At 31.2% G+C, this 21,701-nt stretch overlaps 2 protein-coding genes across 2 annotated transcripts; one reads left to right on the forward strand and one right to left on the reverse strand.

Annotated features, from left to right (window-relative positions):
- Positions 1 to 353: 353 nt before the first annotated feature.
- On the reverse strand, positions 354 to 4,630 carry LOC100778350 (UDP-galactose transporter 1-like). Its single transcript, NM_001253288.1, is given in 5 exon segments — positions 354 to 723; positions 1,320 to 1,551; positions 2,491 to 2,698; positions 2,801 to 3,050; positions 4,327 to 4,630. Coding segments are annotated over 5 exon segments (1,038 nt in total). The 5' UTR covers positions 4,438 to 4,630; the 3' UTR covers positions 354 to 486.
- An 11,148-nt stretch (positions 4,631 to 15,778) lies between these two features.
- On the forward strand, positions 15,779 to 21,240 carry LOC100778889 (long chain acyl-CoA synthetase 9, chloroplastic). The gene is made up of 11 exons (XM_003526582.5): positions 15,779 to 16,448; positions 16,520 to 16,600; positions 17,639 to 17,902; positions 18,088 to 18,219; positions 18,346 to 18,519; positions 18,665 to 18,894; positions 19,231 to 19,348; positions 19,435 to 19,566; positions 19,698 to 19,832; positions 19,897 to 20,103; positions 20,830 to 21,240. The coding sequence occupies exons 1-11, from the start codon at positions 16,005 to 16,007 to the stop codon at positions 20,995 to 20,997; spliced, it is 2,085 nt and encodes a 694-aa protein (XP_003526630.1). The 5' UTR covers positions 15,779 to 16,004; the 3' UTR covers positions 20,998 to 21,240.
- Positions 21,241 to 21,701: the final 461 nt, after the last annotated feature.

Below are 21,701 nucleotides of genomic sequence, written 5' to 3' on the forward strand. Positions count from 1 at the left end.
CATTTCTTTCATTAGTAGGTTCTGTTATAGAGCTAGTAAAAAGTCATTGTCAGTGAGCATTAATTTCCAGCATAACGTTAAAATCTCCCTGTATTGTAAAATTACATGCAGTCGAATCACTAGTAGACAATTCCACCAACTGTTCGCGTTTAAATAGGAACAGACAATTTTGTCAATAAACGTTAATCTGTCAAAATTATTGTTATAGGAATTCGTTTTGCACTTTCAAAAATAACAATAAATTAACAATAATCGTCCGTGTTTACAGTGCATACAATCAAACGGGGAATATAGAAAGCCAAATGGAGACAAAAAAGCACTCTACGCTAGAGGGGATAAATAGAAAAAGAGAATTAACAAAAAAAAAACTTGTATTAAAGATTTCGGGGGTAATCTAACAATAAATAACCGAAGTTATTTTAATGTATTTGTACCTATCGCTATTACTGCCTTCAAAAGGCTTAAAACCTCATGTAGCTAAATGAACTAGACCTTATCTTCTAATTTATCATTTACAAGAGGAAGCAACTCCATTTTACTACGAGGGGTCCTGGGAGTCCTGGGTGTCCGAGGAGTTCCTGGGATTTGTGGCTGTTGGGAGAGTTTGTGCCTCACATAACCATAGAATGTACATCCCACAAGAGTCACGGCACATCCAACAGAATTTAAATACGAAATTGGGTTCCTAAATATCAGCCAAGAAACAAGGACGGCAACTGCAACCTGCACAAAAAATATGATTCTGATTAATTCATTCTTCCGTCTCATTTTGTTTGTCTTAATGCATAAGTACATCCTAAGAAAATGATTCATTATATCAATCACCATAACAAAACAATGTTGTTTAACTAAAATGCTGTTATTCATTATAGACAGTGAAAAGAACTAATGAGTGTTATTGTAGGTGAAAAAATATCAATAAATAAGGGTATTATTGAAAAAAAGTAATTAATACTTTTTTTATATTCCAAGTGATAAAAAAAATTGAGACACAAAAATATTCCAAAAGTCACAAATAAAATGAAATTGAGGGAGTATGATTTAATATATCATAGTTCTGTTTCACCATTAACAAAACCAACTATGCCACCCTAACAACACAAACAGGCCATTGGTGACTAATATGCAAAGTCGAAGAATGAATATTAATAAATAAATTCAATGAAACTAGAAAGCAAGTGTTAAATCAAGATGAAACAAAATGCAAGAGGGGAGAAAGGCATCTCTTGTAGGAAAAAAAATGGGCAGTTTCTAAAAATACAATAATTGAACCAATTGCCTTTCATGATGGTTGAAGCACTATGCAGGGTAGTTCTCACCTTAAGATTTCCGGCAACATTAAATGTTACAGCAGTGGTGGAGTGAATCACATAAAAAATGGAGAAGTTAAGACAGAAAGCCAACACCCCGGAGCTAAAAATAATGATGAGAGCCGACCAAGGATATGGATGAGTATTTAACCATTCAAGGATTCCATTGCCTTCAAGTAACATGGCAGGAACCGCCAAGATCATGGTTGCAAAAGGTGCCATGTAATAAACTGTGTTTATGCTGAGATACATGAAAATAAAAGTTAGCATGTGTACTGCATAAAAGTCATGGCAAAGCAATTCAGAGAAACCAAGACAAGAACCCAGTAGAACAAAGTATAGCATAGCCAAGATACAAGGAATAACAAGATCAAATGACATTGACAAAAAAAAAACGTATTGGGTGCTATTCCTGTTGGTGCACACTTTCATCAGTAGGTCACCTACAAGTACCACTGTAAAGCCCTTACAGAGTCTTGAGGCATGCCCCCAACCTTGGAATATGAATAGGTATTAAGTCATAGATGCGCCTTTCGACTGGCATTCAGTCCTCCAACACCAACTGCTGAAATAGCAGCGCTTATACCCCCAACTGATTCAATGTCACTTGGGATCGGATCCTTCCTAAATTCATTTTCCCTCCGAAATCGATGATTCTTGGCCACTTGATTAGGCATTTCCATCTCTTAAACTAGAAAGAAAGCACTTAAAGCCTCTAAACTTTCAAATACCCCAAAAAATAAAATATCACCAGTTTGCCAGTGACAACATTTTTCTGTTTCTTTTGAAGCAAACAAATACAAAGTAACTCAAGAAACATCGTTGTAAACTTGGTGTCATAATGGATACTGGTCAGAAATGCTTCCATACATGCTAAGGCATACCGCTTAGCTAAAAGCCTACAACAATGAAGATTTTCATACTCTATATATAATTGCTTCTTTTGGAAGCTCAATTACAGAATACTTTCTAGCTCTACATTGGAGAAAAAGTTAATAAAAACTGCAATGAATGAGATAAAACTTATGTTCCACAACAAATAGGTATTACAGGCATGGAAATAACTAGGAAGTGGAAAGTCTACTGGGAAGTCCAGAAAGACGAAAAAATGGAGAAAGGAAAAAAAGAAATACAAAGATAATAACAACAAAGGGAATGGAACCATAAAAAAAGATGGTACCTGTCAAATTTGTATCCATGCAGAAGAGATTCTGCAAGAATAGTCTTTGTAGATGTAGCCAAACAGCCAAATAAGGCAGCACAGAATCCAAACATATTAAAACTAAGCTCTGTTACAGATGTGAGAAGAATCCCTCCAACAATAGGTACAAGAGAAGCCCAAATACGCCAGTCAAAATACTTCCTCCACACTAGCCATTGCAAAACAACTGTGCCAGTTCACCAATATCAGATGTAAATATCCTCAAGTCTCAATATAAAGCAGGTAGCAAATATGTGGCAGAAATGTTAACACCGATTAATAAACCTACCTGTGGTGGCAGGTGTGAATGATTTTATTGTCTGCATAAAAGAAACTGGAATGTATCGTAGGCTCACATTCCCCAGAACTATGTTAATACAGAACACAAATGACATTGGAAAGATTCTTCTCCAGCGATCTTCAGGGTCAACAGTTATCAGTGGTTTAAGCTTCAGCAACTTAATTACCACATAAGCTCCAATGGATGAACAGATAAAGTGGACACAGGAAACTGATAGGGGAAACTTGAAATCCAATTTCTGTAACAAAAAAAAAAATGTTAGTGTTTGCTATATAATCCATACAAGTTTATAATATGATGAATTGATGATTGAGTAACAAAGGTGAGTAAGAATGAATGCTAAATACACAGATATGGATTGTGCAATAAGTTGTAAAGATTGTCAGATATTTTCTTCATTATAGATGGAACACAAACATAGAAGATCTAAACAATCTGGAGATCACAATCATTTACTCCACATAAAAAAGAAAAAAAAAAATCTACACATCAATGTCATCACTCATCATGAAATGAATATTTAAAAATTACTCCCTTCCAAATGGAGTTCTGAGAACCAGGGATAAAACCTAAGAAAACCATCACACCTTTTCTGACCAGCAAAAAACATAATTGAATCTTGTACAATATATACACCAGGAGAAAGCCCGATCTCCATGGGAAAAAAAAAAGATACACTTCTAGAAGCTTTAGAGCCACAAATACTGTTCACAAATTAATCACCTACCACCTGTTACGATTAATTTTAATTCATTTTAAAATCAACTAAGATATGTTATACAGTAGGAAAGTTAAATGAGAGTTATAAGATTTTACACGTTTTAGTTCAGCTGTTTAAATTCATACAACACAATCCAAGATTTAAACACAGAAGGATTTTGCAATGGTTAACAAGCAATTCAGCTCAAATGCACGAAAAATAAGAACATATGGATTTAAATCTCGGCCAAAGAGAAAATCAAATCCAGACCAATAACTTGAGAATTTAAGAGAAACCTACAACGTGCGTGTTAGAAGTAACTGAGAGTACGCAGATCAGTAACGAAACACGAATTTGGAATTGCAACCTAGCCCAGTGAACCGGCTGGGAATGGAATCACGTTTGATTTTTGATTAATTTTGAGAGAAGAATCACTTTCATCATCAATTTCACACGCCATTTCAAACACAAAACAACTCGATCGAAACGCACAATAAAGGTTTCGTCAAACAACCAAAATTCTACAAATCAAAACGCAACGCCGAAAATAGCAATCAACACAAATACTCCAAAAAAAACAGTAATCCACGGCAGTTGTATTCTGAAACCACACTCGGACTATTTCATTACACACGAAGCATCAGTGTCGAGCATAGTAACGGCGGAATCTAACAAAACCCACGACATCACACAAATTATCAACGTAAACAGAAAAACAAATCTCGCGAATTAGAAAACAAAAGGCGAATTGGTGATTATTTCGAAATTGAAAATAGAAGGAGGAGGAGGAGAAGGAGAAAGAGAAAACAGGAACCTGGAAGATCCACTTGTTGACGATGATGACGGTGACATTGAACGCCCACCACTGAAGGATGGACAAGAGAGATCTGATGACGCTCCACTGGAAAACGAAGCTCTCTTCCATGTTCTAGGGTTATTGCTTTGATATGAGAAGAGAAGAGAAGAGAAGAGAAGGAAGAGCAAGAGGAGGGGTCGAACTCACTCGTAACGGTGAAAGACGAGACGAGTAAGAGGCACCTCTTCTGCTCTCATGGAATTTGCAACCCTCCCCTCTCTCTCTCTCTCTCTCTCTCTTTAAGTATGTTAGAAAAAAAAAATGAATTTCGAAACGTTTCAGTTCGATTTGGCTCTCTCCCCCGTCACGCCATGGAAATTTTATGTTTCTATCTGCTTTGCTTCGTCGGTCCCACGCTATTCCCACCTCCCAGCTTCGGGGTCAATTCGGTCACAATTCAAGATCTGCCTCTCCATCAACATTCCCCCACTTTTTCAATACTACTTTCTAAATAAGTAATTACTGCAGTACTAATTAATTCAATTCCTTGTTTGGATGCAAATTGCAAGTTTCATTCAGATTATTATTATTTATTAATCAATGTTTTAAAGTGTTACTTTAACTAAAACGTGAGTGTTAATTTTTTTTATATTATGTTTAATTCCTACCTATAAAAATAATGATGGACAATAATATTTTATTCTAAAAAATACAAGCTCTGTTGAAATTAAATTTTCCACAAATATTTATAAGCAAGTAAAATAAAATAATCTTTTCACATTTATGTATAAGCTAATTTATTGTTAGTTTCTTTGAAAATTATTTTAACTTATGTACAAACTAATTAATTTTAATCAATCGTTGAACATTATGTATTTTTTTTCTTTTTTTGTCAGTATTATATGAAGAAATTTATTAGTTATGTTAAAAATGTGTTTATAACATTGAATGTTATGTTTTTTAAAAAATATCTTTAACCTTAATCCATCAATTATTGTCTTAAAGTTAACTGTTAACAAAATCTTGTCGGATATTCTTAATTAATTGTTTCCCTGTATTGTGTTACATTAATGAACGAGTTGGCGATATTAATGTTTTAAATATTATTCTACGTGTTGTTTTTATTAATTAATTAATTAAATTAATAAATTGTGTGACTGAATCATAACTAAATTAGATAGTGCTTTATTTAAAATATGGAATAATTAATTTACAGTCTATAATCTAGATTCTTAAATAAAATCATGTTTGGATTTGTAATTATTAAAAGTGACTTATCTTTTATAACATAAAATCAATATTATCTTATTGTTAAATTATATTTAAATTAATAATATTAATGCTGTTATGTTCAAAAAAGGGTAATGGTACTATTAAATTATTAATAATAAAAAATCAATATAGAATGTGCTATATTTTAATCAATCTTAAGATAAGAAAACCTCAACGAAAATGGCGATTATGATATGCCTTTTCAAGTATATTCTCTCTCTATCTAAAAATGTAAGCTTCATTAATAATTAATTTTAGATGTTTTTTCAATTTATAAATGTAATTGTTACATAAATATTTAAAAAGAGAATTTTGTTAGTTATAATAATTTTATTTGACCTGAGTAAGATTATCTGTATCAATATATGTAATTTATAAAAAAAATATGACCCTAAATATTTTTTGTTTCATTCTCTATTATTTAAAGTTAATATTAGAAATTTAAAATTAACTATACATGACACTAAATACATTAGGAGGAGAAAAATTATCTCTGAAAAAAGTCTTTTATATTAAAATAAACTGGATTAAAATACACATTAATTTTTAGGCATAAATAACTATAATCGTTAAAAAATAAATTAACTTATAAATAACTATACATGACACTAAATACATTAGAAGGATGTAATTTAGAAATTATAAGGAAACAATGTAATCGCAAATTACAACCGGATCGATTTATTGTGGAAAAATGCTACGGCATGTTTGGTTAATATTCTTGTCGGGAACAGTGAAACTAACTTCTACTGAAGCAAGGTTCTAATATCATATAAAAAAAGTTGGCATTTACTCTTCCATCCAAATTACGATGTATATACTTGCCTGGGATGGGTTATTGTTTTTCGTTTTTCGATTATTTTATATCTGTACTTATATTCCTTAAGAAAAAATATTTTGCGGCAAAAATTGAACTTCAAATCTGACAAAAAAAAACAAACTTTTTTCTAACAGAAAAATTAAAAAACAAACTTCACCATTGAGATCGCGTAGACAATTATTTTTTTTATTGATAGTAATATTTAGTCATGTGTTTGAATGAATTGTTATGCGCATCTTTCTCATGATCAGAACTAGCAGATGCAATTTTTATATATTCTTCACAAATCAAATCGTAATTTTATGCATTTACAGTCTGTCCAAACATATGCTTGAATTGAATTTGATTGACCCCCGTTTACTTAACTATAAAATTACGTTAAATTTAAAAAAACGGACGCAGATGTTACTTCAAAAAATGCTTCACGGTGATACTCGTTTTCTTTCTTTAACGTATAACCAAGCTGACAATTACAATATATGCTACTTCATGCTGAGATTAATAAATTTATAAGGTTTCATCAACTGTTTAGTGCGTGCTTGTAAAAACGTTCTGTTACTTCTAAGTTAATGTCTAGGAAATATGTTTTTTTTCGTTGAACTAACTTTTAACGGATATCCAAACATATTTTTAGACTGTTTGAGAATCCGTTGAATTACGTTTGGCATCAAAACTTTGTGTTTGTAGAATTACGATGAACATGTCTCGAAATGCAAAATTGACTTAAAACAAACAAATATTTAATATTTAGATATAGATAATATTCTATGAATTTAATTTATTTTAATAAATTCTTGATAACGTTAATTTAGTTTTAATTAAAATAAGTTACATCTTTATAATAAATTACACCAGCATTTCATGAGATTTCACGAAATTTCTCTAACCTTTTAAAAAGTTCACAAAATATGTTTTTTTTTCTCTGAATAGTATTTACTTTCTAGAAAGACTTTGTCATACCACCTTCAATGAACTTTTTTCTTTTTGATTACATCTTTTATATCTATAAGAATCAAATTTAAAATATTATTCAAGATATTCAAATTCAATTTCAATCAAACTAGCTTATATTAATACCCACTCATGAAACACATTATACCAACTTTCCTCTCTCTCTCTATATAGTGTCATAGTGACAGCCTATGTTACATAATAAACAACACACAACACTATACGTCTCTAGAAGGGAATTGTTGTAAATATTAAAAAGTCATGAGGTCATGCATAATCTCAAAAAGTCTTAATATGTATTGGTGTAATTTACTTTTTTTTAAGAAAGTGTAATTTACTCTTTTTTTTTAAGAAAGTGTAATTTACTCTTTTATATATACCAATCATGTAAAAAGACTGCTAAAAAATATACTTAATTTATTTAGTTAATTAAATACTCAAAGTCTATCTTTATCCACATGTATCATGAACTCCTTCGATGAGAATCTAAAGCATTTGTAATTATTTTAAAGAAAAATAATAATTTGATATATTTTAAGAATAAATTATATGATTCATATCATATTCCCATAATATTCTGTTTAGAAAAAATATATATTATTTTTTTAAAAAAAAAAAGTTATCTCATAATCAAAAGTTATGAAATTAATCTCAAGACAAAACATTATTAAAGTGAATTTTGCTTTTAGCTTCTTATTATAAAAATTTTCTATAAGCAGGTAATGATAATAAACCTCTCTTTATATGTTTAAAGAATTAAATTATGTTATCCTTGGTAGAAAAGTTATATCTTTGTAATATTGTTCTTTAATTTTTTTTTAATGTGATATAAAAGGAGTTAAACCAGCCCAAAAAAATTTAAAATCCAGCAGGGATAATAACAGAAAACACCGTCTTTTATTTTTTTTACTATAATTACAATGTTATTTTCCATCTCCGGAACAAGTTATACTATATTTCCTAAAATTGAAATTTATGCGTTAACAATTTTTTTTATTACAGGCTATAAAACAAATAAAACAATAAATTTTACTAACATTTTACATTTTACATTTTACTTTCATGTTTAATAATGCTTTTAAAAAATATGTTACCGAAACTAATAAAATAAATATGAATTATACTTTATACGTACTTGTCATTTTTAGAAATGTGTATTAATCTTTTTGAATAATGCTAAATCTTTCTCACATTTAATTTTTTATATTTTATGAAGAAAATATTAAATTAAAATAAATATATATTATATATATTTAATGTCTTAAAATATTTAAAATGTTTAATATTTTTCAATTCAAAATATTCACACGGCAACCCAACTACCGGACAATAGGGATTTGAGAACTGACAGTAAAAGCATGATAGGAGGGATCTCGGAAGGGTAGTTTAGATTAGAGATCCAAAGCCTCTTTCGTAATTAAGGTAACTTTTCAATTTATCAGTACCCAGATGTCATCTCTTTCATACAAGTTGTTGAAATTATATCATATCGACTGATATGACACGTGAGTGATTATATGGGTAATATATGAAAGTTGTAATTTATTAATTTTTTAACATAATAAATTACAACTAAGAATATTGCTAAAAATATTACCCATAAACGTACTTTTAAGAAAATAAATGAAAGTGTACAGAGTACTGACAAGTGGCAGCAACACAGAGTTACCACCAGAAGGACCTTCCCTAGTTAATTGGACGCAAAATTATTATTATAAATACACGCATAAAAACTACACGTACGATAATTGTCAAAACATCAAATCAAATGTACTTCCTCCTGTTAGCAGTAAAAAATTGATGCATTTGGTAGATATTTTTAGGTCTCTTTCACCCACACTACATGGGAAGCTAACTAATTAGCTGATTAGCCAGCAAAGTTTGAGCTGTCTACACAGAATTATTTTCATGTCTTTAGTTTTCTTCCATCTTTTATTTCAATATCTTTCTAAGTCCATGAGTATCATGTATTTTCCCCTAGAGGATTTTAGTTGTTGTGGGGTGGTTTAATTTTCTCTTTATACTATAAAAACACTTCATAAACAGCAATCAAGATATCCTTACAAAACGGTAACTGATAAATTATAGAAAAAGATGAGTGATATAATAGAAAAGTAACAATCAAATTATAAAAAATGTTATAACAATTTATTAATTATGAACATAATAATATATTTATGGAAAATTGGGTTGCTCTCGTTTTGTGCTACCAAAAGTGACAAGATACACCTCCTCCATTGAATCATATGCCTTCAAATTAGCCGTAGCATAGTTCCACGATATTTGTTGTATACTTTTTGTTCGGTGGAGTTTACGAAGTCAGCATAAGCCAAATGTATATCCCCCAAACCTCCTAGAAAAGTAAAAGGTCTAAATCTGGATATCTAGGAACAAGTTAATTTTTGAAGATTATCAATTTTTTTAATAGAGATTATTAGTAAGATTAAGTTTCTTATAAGTATTGATAAATGCACCTATTGCATTTATTTTACCATCTTGATATAGGTCTTCCTGTATAATGAAAACTTTTGATTTTTTTTAACTGCGGGTATATCGCGTTTATTATTGTATCATTTTGGGTTTAATATAATTTACATTTTTTCCAAATAAAAAAAATAAAAGGACAAAATTAAGCACTAGTTTGTTTTTGCTACTTCCTTGCCTGCAGCTGGATTCATAGCACTGCTTCTAAAACGGTTCGGAGGGTCTGCGTCAACGGCCGTTCCCCTTGTATTTGACACAGCAGTCAAATATATTCTATTGCTACATGTGCTAAAAATTTGATTAAAAAAATCTTTAATCTTGAAATATGACATGTACTACAAGAGTTATGTAAAGATTGAGTTATAGGGAAAAAAAAAAAAAAGGAAAATGAATTCGCATGGTGATCTCAATGGACAATTACAAAATGTACAAGAGGAGAATGTCTTTGTATTTGTTAAACTTATCATCTTAGAAATTACATGACAAGGTCTACAAAACTCACCATAGTTCACATGAACATGACATGAGTACAAGTGTTCAATAACTCATCAAAATCACATATGGGCTAAACGAGTAAATGATTCAGTCCCTATTTAACATTTAATTAATTTAACTTTTATTAAATATGTGGCTAGACTAATCGGACGTATCACGAATTCACGATCTTATTGAAAAAAAAATTGAGTAATAAATGTGGCTGCCCAAGTTTGGCAAAGTAAGGCACATCAATAGGAACTTTTCACAATTGTGAAATATTCCATGTGATTCGTCTATGCTACCTAGTACCTATGAGATATCTTGTGATTTTTTTGGGTATGAAAATTGAAAAATATGGCCGAGCGTCAATTAATTGTAATTAGTGTCGTATAACTATTATTAGCATCACTCTTTAATTAGGGACAGATCGAAATCAAATGTTTACGGAAAATTTCGTTGCCTAACTATAGCAATTATAATCTACTGTATTTGGCTGTCTAGGAACAAACTGATTTTTGAAGATTATCAATTTTTTGTAATAAAAGTTATTAGTAAGATTAAATTTCTTATGCATAGACAAACGCACCTGTTGCATTTGTTTTAACATCTTGATCTAGGTCTTCTTGTATTAAGAAGATTTTTGTTTTTCTCTAACGGCAGGATATGTCCTGTTTATTGTTATATCATTTCACATTTAATATAATTTACATTTTTTCAAAAAGATTAAGAAAATAAAATGATGCCCTTTTCAAGACCAATACATGCTAAAATCTTAACAGGAACTTACATCAATTCAACCAACCTAGCCTGTATCCTTTTCTCCCAGTGGCAATTGATTTAATTTGTGGTGTTAAGCATGATGGACAAGTTGGTTCTGTTTTTTGCACCAATAAAGGGTATAATAGTGACTGCGAAATTTAGGAGACTACAGAAAACTACCGTTAATTTAATTTGATTAACTCACTTTATCTCTATTTCATACTGTGACCACTCTGCAATTGCCTGGTGATGCAAGTCAGCTACTGGAACGAGAAATTATACATGGGATGGGAAAAGCTCAAAGAAATAACAAAATTTTGTAAGTATAGATTATAGCTTACCATTAAATGTTATTTTTTCGGTTGATAAACACACCAAAACCTCAAAAGATATTGAATACTATACCTTAGATTATTTATCTTAAAGAATTTGAAATTTATTAAGAAATGTGAAACAATTTTGTTAATTTTTGTCAAATTTTCCAATTGACACAAGGCATGATTTAAAATTTTAAGAATTTGATCAGTGATAGCAACTTTTAATCTCTACATACATTTTTTAATATAAAATTATTTAATAAAAATCTTGCACTATTCAATTAATTACTTGTGTGTATAGTATGTATTTTTGTTTATCAATTTAACTATTAAATTGTAACCTTTTATTTTGTACCATATTTTGAAACTTACTCAATGATTACATAATTAAATAATTCATATATTTTTTTATAGATTTTAAAATTATATGTTCTGGACCAATGTCTTAGGTCCAAATTGGTCAATAAAAACATACATCAGCCCAAAAATCTAATTTACTAATAACTCGATGACCCAAAGGGTGTGAAGGATAAACAAGTAGCACTCCAAATCAAATAGAAATTGAGAAAATTATCATAACGAACATTTGAGAATTACGGAGACAATACTAAATTTTTTTGTCAGCTTTTATTATTCCAAATTATATTATACACATAAATAGAATATGTTGTTAGATCGTCTTATGATATCAAACCTTGCAAGAGGTATAATTTGGCATTCAAGTTGCAGACTTGAGTGAAAACAAGGTGGCCAATCAACCATGAAGAAACACATACTAAATCAAACCGATTGTTAAATTCGTAAGCACAGCTTTATTTAATTTTAACTTCTCAATCACGGTTACATACGGTTCTCACCATGAGCCTGCTGAAGTACAACCATCCTTACCGATAGGCATAGCATGTTGCTTAAGTATTTTATCACCATACCAACCCATCATATGATCATTTTATTACTCTGTTTTTTTGGTGCATTGCTTTACCACATTTTATATTTGGTAATCGGTGTCATTGTTTCTTTCTTCTTTTTAATCATACTAACAGGTATGGTATTTTCTTATTTCTTGATTGAAACAGTAAGTTCTTCCACCCAACCCCCGAAAAAAAAAAGTTATAATAATCGTTGCTGTAGACTCACTTGTAATGCACTAAAGCTTGAGAGGCAAGTATAATTTATTTTATGAACCATACGTTAATATCAGTACATTTTCACTCAGAGACATGCAACCTTTTTCAAATATATTTCACATTTGAATGACAGGCTCTTTTGACTGACAAAATTATTTAGTCGACTAGGTTAAATGGGATGAAGAATAAAAATTATCATTTGTTTATAATTGCTGTAATTTTGTTGGTATACCTATATAGAACCTTAAACTAAGGCTGACAATTGCTATATTTAGAAAAGAAAATATTTAAATACCTTTTTCCATTCTTGCAATTTAGCATTTTTTTATTTTCTTGTAATTTTTTTCTCATTTTAATTTTTATAAAATATGTTTGTTTTGCTTTTCATTCTTAACACGTTTTAGATAATATTTTTTCACCGTTTAAAGCACTACATAAAATATATTAAGGACAAAAAAGATAAACATATTTTATAAGAACTAAAATAAAAAATAAAATTTTACAAAAATCAAAGTGAAAAAAAATGCTAAACTGCATGAACCAAAAAAAAAAATTTAAACCAAAAGAAAAATGACTTGACAATATACTATATGCTCATAGAATCTTAAACTATGCCTGATAATTTAGCACTATCCCTATTAATAAACTAATTCACTTCAATTCTTTTTTTTTTATTTGTTGGGTTTCTTAGAGTATCCCGACATTATTTGTTGAGAAACTAATTTCTTCAACCATCCCAGCTCCCCCCCTATTTTTTGTGAATATCCCAGCTCCCCCCTATATGATAATAATGATGAGTATTCAATTGTTTTACACAGAGAAAGAAAAGTAATAAATAATTAAAAGAATAATAATTTTATAAAACATACTTTATTAATATTATATTGAAAAGTTAAAATAACATTTTTAGGATTATTATTAAAAAACAATTAATACTATATTAAAAAATTATCATAACACTCGTTTTGGGACAATTGTTTTTCAAGTATAACATTTATTTTATGACGGATGAAATATATTTTATGATTATTATTGAAATTTATTTTATTTATAATTTTATTCAATTCCTTTTAAGTTTTTTATCTATTTATTTTAGTGGTAGAAAAATTTCCACGAGCTTAGTTGCTAAAGTAATGAGTTAAAGTCTCTCTCTAAAAAAATTTAACTCAGAAGAAAAAAAAGGGGTTCAATAAAAAATGAATTATTCTATCTCACTCGATTATATTAGACTAATTTGAAGTTTGATTCGTTTGTTTTTCATAGGAAAAGTTCAAAATTACATCCCATGTTTTTAGGTTCTTTTGGTGGGATGAAATTTGGAAAGAAAGATAATAGGAAGGAAGAATACCTAATTTTAGAGTTTTTTTTATTATTATTCACAAAGTATCTTCTTTTGTTTAGAACAGGGAAGAAAGAGTATCTATTGGTAGGACTCACCTTCAAATATCCTTTTCAGATTAGAAATAAATCTGCGAGGAAAAGTGAGATATTTATTATAATTAGCCTGTGTAGAAATTTCTTTATTATATTATAAAATTTTATTTGTTATTTCAACATACAATCAAAGCAACAGAAGTTATCACTTTATTATATATATATATATATATATATATATATATTATGATTTTTTTTTAATTTCTGTTTCTTCTATTTCTTTAATTTACATCTCAGCAAAAACTTAACACACGGGCATGAAGCCCCCCAGCACACACAGACACAAGGTGAGTCTGGACATGTCTCATCCATTTCCATGATCATTCATCAACTATCAGGTTTCTTTCTTTTGTCTTTAATTTTGGTATTGGAAGGGAAACAACAACACGTGAATGAGAATTACACCTGGGTCGCGCACAAGACAACCCAAGTATTTTCTGAGGCCCACCACCAGCTTCTAAAGCAAAAAACAAAGGGCTGGTTTTCAATTTAGAGTTTGCTTGTTGACCCAAAGAAAATAAATTCTTTGTTTGCAAAAAACAGGTGTAAATAAAATTTAAAAACTGAAAGTTAGAAAAATCAGTTCCCCTTTAGGAATTTGTTTATAAACTCAATTTCCAGAATACATGCACACTCACCTGAAAAAAAAAAGTAAGTTTGGGATAATCAAGTTTCTTGATTCAATGGATGAATAAATAAATTGTTTTTTTATCAGTGAAATAAATTGTTTTATATTGGCTACATTATTTACCAGCTTGATTGTATACTAAAAAGCGGAAATTTTGTCCACAATTGTTTTAAGATAGTAATCTTTTCCACAATGCAGGAGTGTTTGATTATTCTTATTTTTTTAGTTTTTAAGACTATTTTATAAAATATTTTTCAAAAAATTATTTTAGAAAATAGAAGTGAGGGAAAGATGTAAAAGTAATATGAAAAATATGAATATAATAGAAAACTGGGAATGGAAGACCAACAAAATAATTAATTTAATTTTAAAATCCAATCCAAGTTAAGGATTATAATAGTTGCTCATTAATTGTCAATGCCACTTTTGCTAAATTTGGTATAAGTACATATCTAATTTTCTCACATGATTATGGTGGAAGGCGACACGGTCTTACACGCTTTTAGAAACTCTTTTGCATCCAATATTTTCTTCAACGATAATCATATATTAGTGGTTTTTCTATCAGTAGTTACATCCTTTAAGCGTGTTTGTCTATGTTTAACTAAAACTGCTGCACGTATGAGAAAGACTTTCATCAAAAGTTAACAACCTATTTAGATTATATTATCATTTTTTAAAATGAGAGACTAGATACAAAAATCATGATATTTAGAAAAATAAAACCAAAGCAAATTAATTTTTTTTTTTTATAATTTGTTTTCGCTTTCAAACACTTTTGATTAATTCCAATTCAGACTTTTAAAACTTAACTCACTACGTCAAATTAATAGATAAAAAAATTGACTTGTTAGAATTCACATGAGTTATTTTCACCAATTTCTTAAAAAAATATAATATTATTATTTATTTTTACTCCATAAAATAAAATATTCTTTATTAAAAATAAAAAAAATTTAATTACATACTACTTTTTAATTAATATATACTACTTAAATTTACTACTTGTATTATTTAATAATAAAAAAATTTGATTTTAAATTTCACTTAAATTAAGAACACGTACATAATGCATGAACAATTTATTGGTTGGACATTTATTGCATGTAGTATTTCAAAGAAGTAATATTTTTAATTTTTTTTATTGATTGTGAAAAAAAGATAATACTAATTACTAAAATAAATACAAGCAGTGTGAAATTCCAAACCTGATCTCCCTTTGTACTCTCCGCCTCAGTGTAGTAGCAACTAGCCATCACATTCACAGCACTTCCCACGTCCATTCTTCAAATTCCTCATTCCTATGATCCCAATGCAAACTCATTAACCGCTCATCGTTCTTCTGAAACCACCGTCTCCTTCGATCGCCACCACCAAAACAACATCACATTTCCTCCGAATTGTTCTGCGACCGTTGGATCAGCAATATGAACGCCTACATTATCGGCCTCGTGGTTCCGCTCCTCGTCCTTCTCTACCGCAGCCGCAGCTCCAACAAGCGCCGTGGCATCCCCGCCGAAGCCGGCGGCGAGCCCGGCCTCGCGCTGCGCAATCACCGCTTCGATTCACCGCTCAGCTCCGCGTGGGAGGGCGTCACAACGCTCGCGGAGCTCTTTGAGCGCGCATGCAGGGAGCACCAGGAGCGCGTTCTGCTCGGCACGCGCGCTCTGGTCGCGCGTGAGATGGAGACCTCTCCCGACGGTAGAACCTTCGAGAAGCTTGACCTCGGGGACTACCAGTGGCTCACCTACGGGAAAGTGTTCGAATCCGTCTCGAGTTTCGCGTCCGGTTTGGCGTCGCTCGGCCATCGCCGGGAGGAACGCGTTGCTATCTTCGCTGACACCAGAGAACGATGGTTTATTGCACTGCAGGTGTGTATGTCTTTTGTGATTCGAACAATTTTTTATTTTTTTTGTTTCTCATGGTTTTGTTTCTTTTTCAGGGTTGCTTCAGGAGGAATGTGACGGTTGTGACTATGTATTCGTCGTTGGGAAAGGAAGCTTTGTGTCACTCGTTGAATGAGGTTTGTTCTCTGTTTATGACTTTATTTATGTTAATCATTACAGACTGAGAAGTGTTACTGCTATATATTATGTTTCTATGATTATGCTATAATGTGGTTCATTTGTTTAGTCTTAAGAGGTAGAATCAGATCTTTGTGACCTTTTCTTTTGTATAGTGATATGAAAATTTTTGACGGTGAGAAAAGAAACTGTAAATTTCTAAACAAGGAATAAGATATACTCGTCCTCATGGTATTATAGAAAATGAAAAAAAAAAGGACGGCGATGGAATTATAAGTGTAAAGTTATATATTTTTCTTTTAATTTCTCTTGGATTTTTTTATTTTTAAAATGTACCACTAGCAGTAGTGGAACACTAGAAATACTGCAAAGACTATCCGGTCTCACAACAAATGTCATAGCATAACAATATAACATGCTTCTTAAAATGTTGCATGTTCTCCTCTCCTACCATGCACACCAAATAAATGCTTTTGGCAATTGTTAAGGTGACATTGTATAAACTATCAATTGTTTAAAACAGAAGTAATAGGGACAGAAAACCTTCGGGTGGAGGGTTTCATTTAGGTAAACTAAGGTATTAGCGTATGTTTGCTTAACCGTTCAAATATTGCTAGCACAAATTTCAAGTTCCAACACATCTAAATGGAGAAGTTACGAAGGGGATGCATTGGCAAAAGTACGTTGGATAACCCTTTAACGTTACCCCAAACATACGCTTAATTATTTGTTCTTTTCTCATGATGAAGTTCTTGATTTTATTCTTAACTTCAGTCCCTTCTTTTCATTTACAACTTGTTTGTAGAACGTCATTCAACTTCTCAACATACAACTCTGGTATTCAAAGTTTATTTTGTGGTCAAGAATTCAACTCTGTTTCATTATATATTTGTTAATTTTGCTGTAGATTGTTCTCAATATTTAGATTTACTTTTTGAATTTTGTTTATGTGCTTTGAAAAGGTTTACTGAATTTGATGTGTTTCTTAGTTCATGTTCTTGTTTTTTTTGTAAGCTAACTTGCAAAATCTGTGCCAGACAGAGGTTACAACTGTGATTTGTGGGCGCAAAGAATTGAAATCACTAGTAAATATTAGTGGTCAACTTGACTCAGTGAAACGTGTGATATGCATGGACGATGATATCCCATCTGATGCCTCGTCTGCTCAGCATGGCTGGAAAATCACTACGTTTTCTAATGTTGAGAGGCTTGGTAGAGAAAATCCTGTTGAGGCTGATTTACCTCTTTCAGCAGATGTTGCAGTTATAATGTACACAAGTGGAAGTACAGGATTACCTAAGGTGAAAAGTGTCCTTGAGTTATTTTGTTCTTCCAATGACAACTATTCTATCATTTCACTGGATTGAATTTCCTAAATAGTAGTCTAGAATCTAGAAGGGACCATTTTTTTAACTTAATTTTGTAATCCTTTTTCTCTTCCTCTCTTTTTTGTTGTATCATTTCTTGAATTTCTTTCTTTTCACAGGGTGTGATGATGACACATGGCAATGTCTTGGCAACAGTCTCTTCTGTAATGATAATAGTTCCTAACCTTGGACCAAAGGATGTCTATCTAGCATACTTACCGATGGCTCATATCCTTGAATTAGTAGCTGAGGTATGGGTTTCTACTTCAGTGAATGGATTGAATAAATATTTCAGTTTAAAGGGAATTTAGATTGTGTTTTAGTTTCTTAATTTTTCTTATGTTGGATGTTTTGACAAACTCAAATACTTGTTTTAGAATTTGATTGCAGCTGTTGGAGGTTGTATAGGATATGGATCTCCTTTGACTTTAACTGATACATCAAACAAAATAAAAAAGGGGAAACAGGGGGATTCCACTGCACTGATGCCAACTGTGATGGCAGCTGTACCAGCAATTCTTGATCGTGTACGTGACGGAGTGCTCAAGAAGGTATTTGATTTGTGATGCAATTGAAGAATACACTCCTACATATCAATATTATGCGTTGATGTCTCTATGTTAGTGAGCTTGGTGAATAAACCTTGTAGTTGTAGGTATACAGTCAACGTAGTAAGACTAAACCCTGATCGTGCAGGTAAATTCAAAGGGAGGATTGTCAAAGAAGTTGTTTCATTTAGCCTATTCACGAAGATTACAAGCAATTAATGGTTGCTGGTTTGGTGCCTGGGGCTTGGAAAAAGCTCTATGGAATTTTCTCGTGTTCAAAAAGGTTCAAGCAATTTTGGGTGGTCGCATTCGGTTTATACTGTGTGGTGGTGCTCCCCTTTCTGGTGATACCCAAAGATTCATCAATATTTGTCTTGGGTCAGTATTGTTGCATTTTCAAACCTTTTTTTTGTAAATAAAGGAATATCATTCTAAGATATTCTCCTAAAGAAATAATAAAAAAAACACTACAGAAGTTCTTTGTGAAGAAGAAATACTCCGCTTGATAGTTGATATTAAATATAATCATCACTTTATGTTAGTTTGCTTATTTTTCTTGGAAAATTCAAGTCCTATAGATTGGCCTTCTAAAATAAAAAATACTAGATTTGCTCTAGAATTGTCTAGCTTTATCATGTACTTTTTCTGTTTTGCTTTACAGATTTCCTGTATTATCTTTTTTCTGTCACATTTATATTTGGTTTTCATTTTCAGTGCTCCAATAGGTCAAGGATATGGTCTAACAGAGACTTGTGCTGGTGGGTCATTCTCTGATTTTGACGATACATCTGTTGGACGTGTTGGGCCACCTGTTCCGTGCTCATATATTAAGGTAGTAATTGATTAGATGTAATCCACCTCCATACATTTTAACCTCAAGGAATATTTACTAACATAAATGCTCCTTTTTTCCCTCAGCTAATTGACTGGCCCGAAGGTGGATATTCAACCAGTGACTCACCAATGGCGCGAGGTGAAATTGTAATTGGTGGTCCAAATGTCACTCTTGGATACTTCAAAAATGAAGAAAAAACAAAAGAATCTTACAAGGTGTTGTTATATTTCTCTTTCTCTATTAATGAAACTTCATGTAACTGTTAAGCTTTTAGAAGACCTAGTCCTTGGCAATATTGCTCTTTTTTTTTTAACTTATATATATCTACTTTTCTTCTGTTATAAAGGTTGATGAAAGAGGAATGAGGTGGTTCTACACTGGTGACATAGGGAGATTCCATAAAGATGGTTGCCTTGAGATCATTGATAGGAAAAAGGACATAGTTAAACTACAGCATGGAGAATATGTGTCCTTGGGAAAGGTATGAATGTTGGTTTGTGGAATGCACTTCGTTTAATATTTAATAATAATTTTATTAAATACAGGTTGAGGCAGCTGTTTCTGCCAGTCCCTTCGTAGACAATATCATGTTGCATGCTGATCCTTTTCATAGCTACTGTGTGGCACTCGTTGTAGTTTCTCATTCTGCTTTGGAGCAATGGGCTTCAAAGCAAGGGATTGCTTATTCTGATCTTTCAGAATTGTGCAGCAAAGAAGAAACTGTGAAGGAGGTGCATGCATCACTTGTAAAGGTATGCCTTTTGTATCAAAGTTCTTTTACAACTTATTGGTAATATTTTGGAAAGAAAATTCAGTTTTAGAAAGTACATTTGTCTAAATCAACCGTAAAATCTAAACTTAAGGTTAACTGAGTCAGCTTTGAGAGTAACAGCACTTCTTCATCTAATATTGTCCTAGAATATGCTTGTTTGAGCAGTTGGAACTTGGACAATAGGAGATGGAAAAGTTGGAAATATTTGCTTTGTACAACAAATTTTGGCAACTTCCATTTTATTATGAATTATGAAACAATGTTGAAAGTGATTTTGTGGCCATCTATCTGGCACCCTCGCATCCCATATTTTCCCTCGCCTGCCTTTTTTCTAGTTTTCCATTTTTCACTTAATAAAACGAGCATTACCTTAATATGGTAGAAGATACAAATTCATGAATATGATAAATTTGGTTCAATGTCTTGAAAAGCTTTTATTCCTGTGAAAAGTATAAAATATTTAAATTATCTTTTTTATTTTAACAATTAGACTGGTTTTTTCAATAACAAAACACAAATAATAAAGGTTGCTTCTTGTAGTTGTGTTTTTATTTTATTTTTTCTTCTTTTGGGCTCTGATAAAAAAAGGGATATCGGGTATGTACTATTTTAACGGAGTACAACATACATCGTATTCATAGCCTTTATTGTTGCAACAAATGCTGTAACATTATTCTATTTTCTTACTATCGTAAACCATTTCCAGGAAGCAAAGACGGCTCGTCTGGAGAAATTTGAGATTCCTGCAAAAGTTAAGTTGCTTTCTGAACCATGGACTCCTGAATCTGGCCTAGTCACTGCAGCTCTTAAGCTCAAGAGAGAGATACTTAGAAAGACTTTTCAAGCAGATCTCTCAGAGTTATATGCCTCGTAGACTAGACCAAAATTGGATCTGGTTACTCGTCCCAATGGAAGAAACCACTTTTAATTCTTTTTCCTTTATTTTTGTTGGGAGGGTTTTATCTTTTTATTTAGAATTATTTATCCATTTTAAATAATATTTATAATGCATAACGAGGCTTATCACGAGTAGAAGGCCAAAATGTTGAATTACATGAATTCGGGGGGTGTTGAAATTTATCGAACGTTTTATTATATTTCATCAATTTTTCAATCATAAATTTATCTGCTGAGAATTAAAAAATTTGCATTTCTGCCTATCGCTGCTCTTGTTCCAAAATTCTGGACAAAAACCAGCATTGTCCCTGCCCTGAGTTGAGTGGCCAGCCGGCAATATGCCAATATGTGTACCTTTTTTTTTTAAGTACCTTAATTCTCCCGAGTGTATTGATTATCGTACTTCCAAAAATTGTACACCTAACATACATGATTAATCACGTGAATAAATATGGTTGTGTTATAAGTGATTAACTATTATTAAATATTTTAATAATTATATTATATTATATTATTAATTATTTGTAAGACAAAGTTAACTACTATTTTCCTAATCCACACTCGCCTGATTAGTCATATAAGATTTTTTTTATTATTATTCAGCCCCAAACCCAAAAATACCCACCCGGAGTGTATACTTTTGGAACAATTCAATTGGGTTGAGGGCAGGTTGCCTATTTT

This window comes from Glycine max, chromosome 6 (assembly GCF_000004515.6).
Source record: "Glycine max cultivar Williams 82 chromosome 6, Glycine_max_v4.0, whole genome shotgun sequence".
In the NCBI taxonomy this organism is placed as follows: domain Eukaryota; kingdom Viridiplantae; phylum Streptophyta; class Magnoliopsida; order Fabales; family Fabaceae; genus Glycine; species Glycine max.

Excerpts from the sequence above, each read along its gene's own strand:
- LOC100778889 (XM_003526582.5), top strand. The coding sequence starts at position 16,005 with ATGAACGCCTACATTATCGGCCTCGTGGTTCCGCTCCTCGTCCTTCTC. Across the intron at positions 16,449-16,519 it reads GATGGTTTATTGCACTGCAG|GGTTGCTTCAGGAGGAATGT; the intron begins GTGTGTATGTCT and ends TTTCTTTTTCAG. Across the intron at positions 19,833-19,896 it reads AATATGTGTCCTTGGGAAAG|GTTGAGGCAGCTGTTTCTGC; the intron begins GTATGAATGTTG and ends TATTAAATACAG.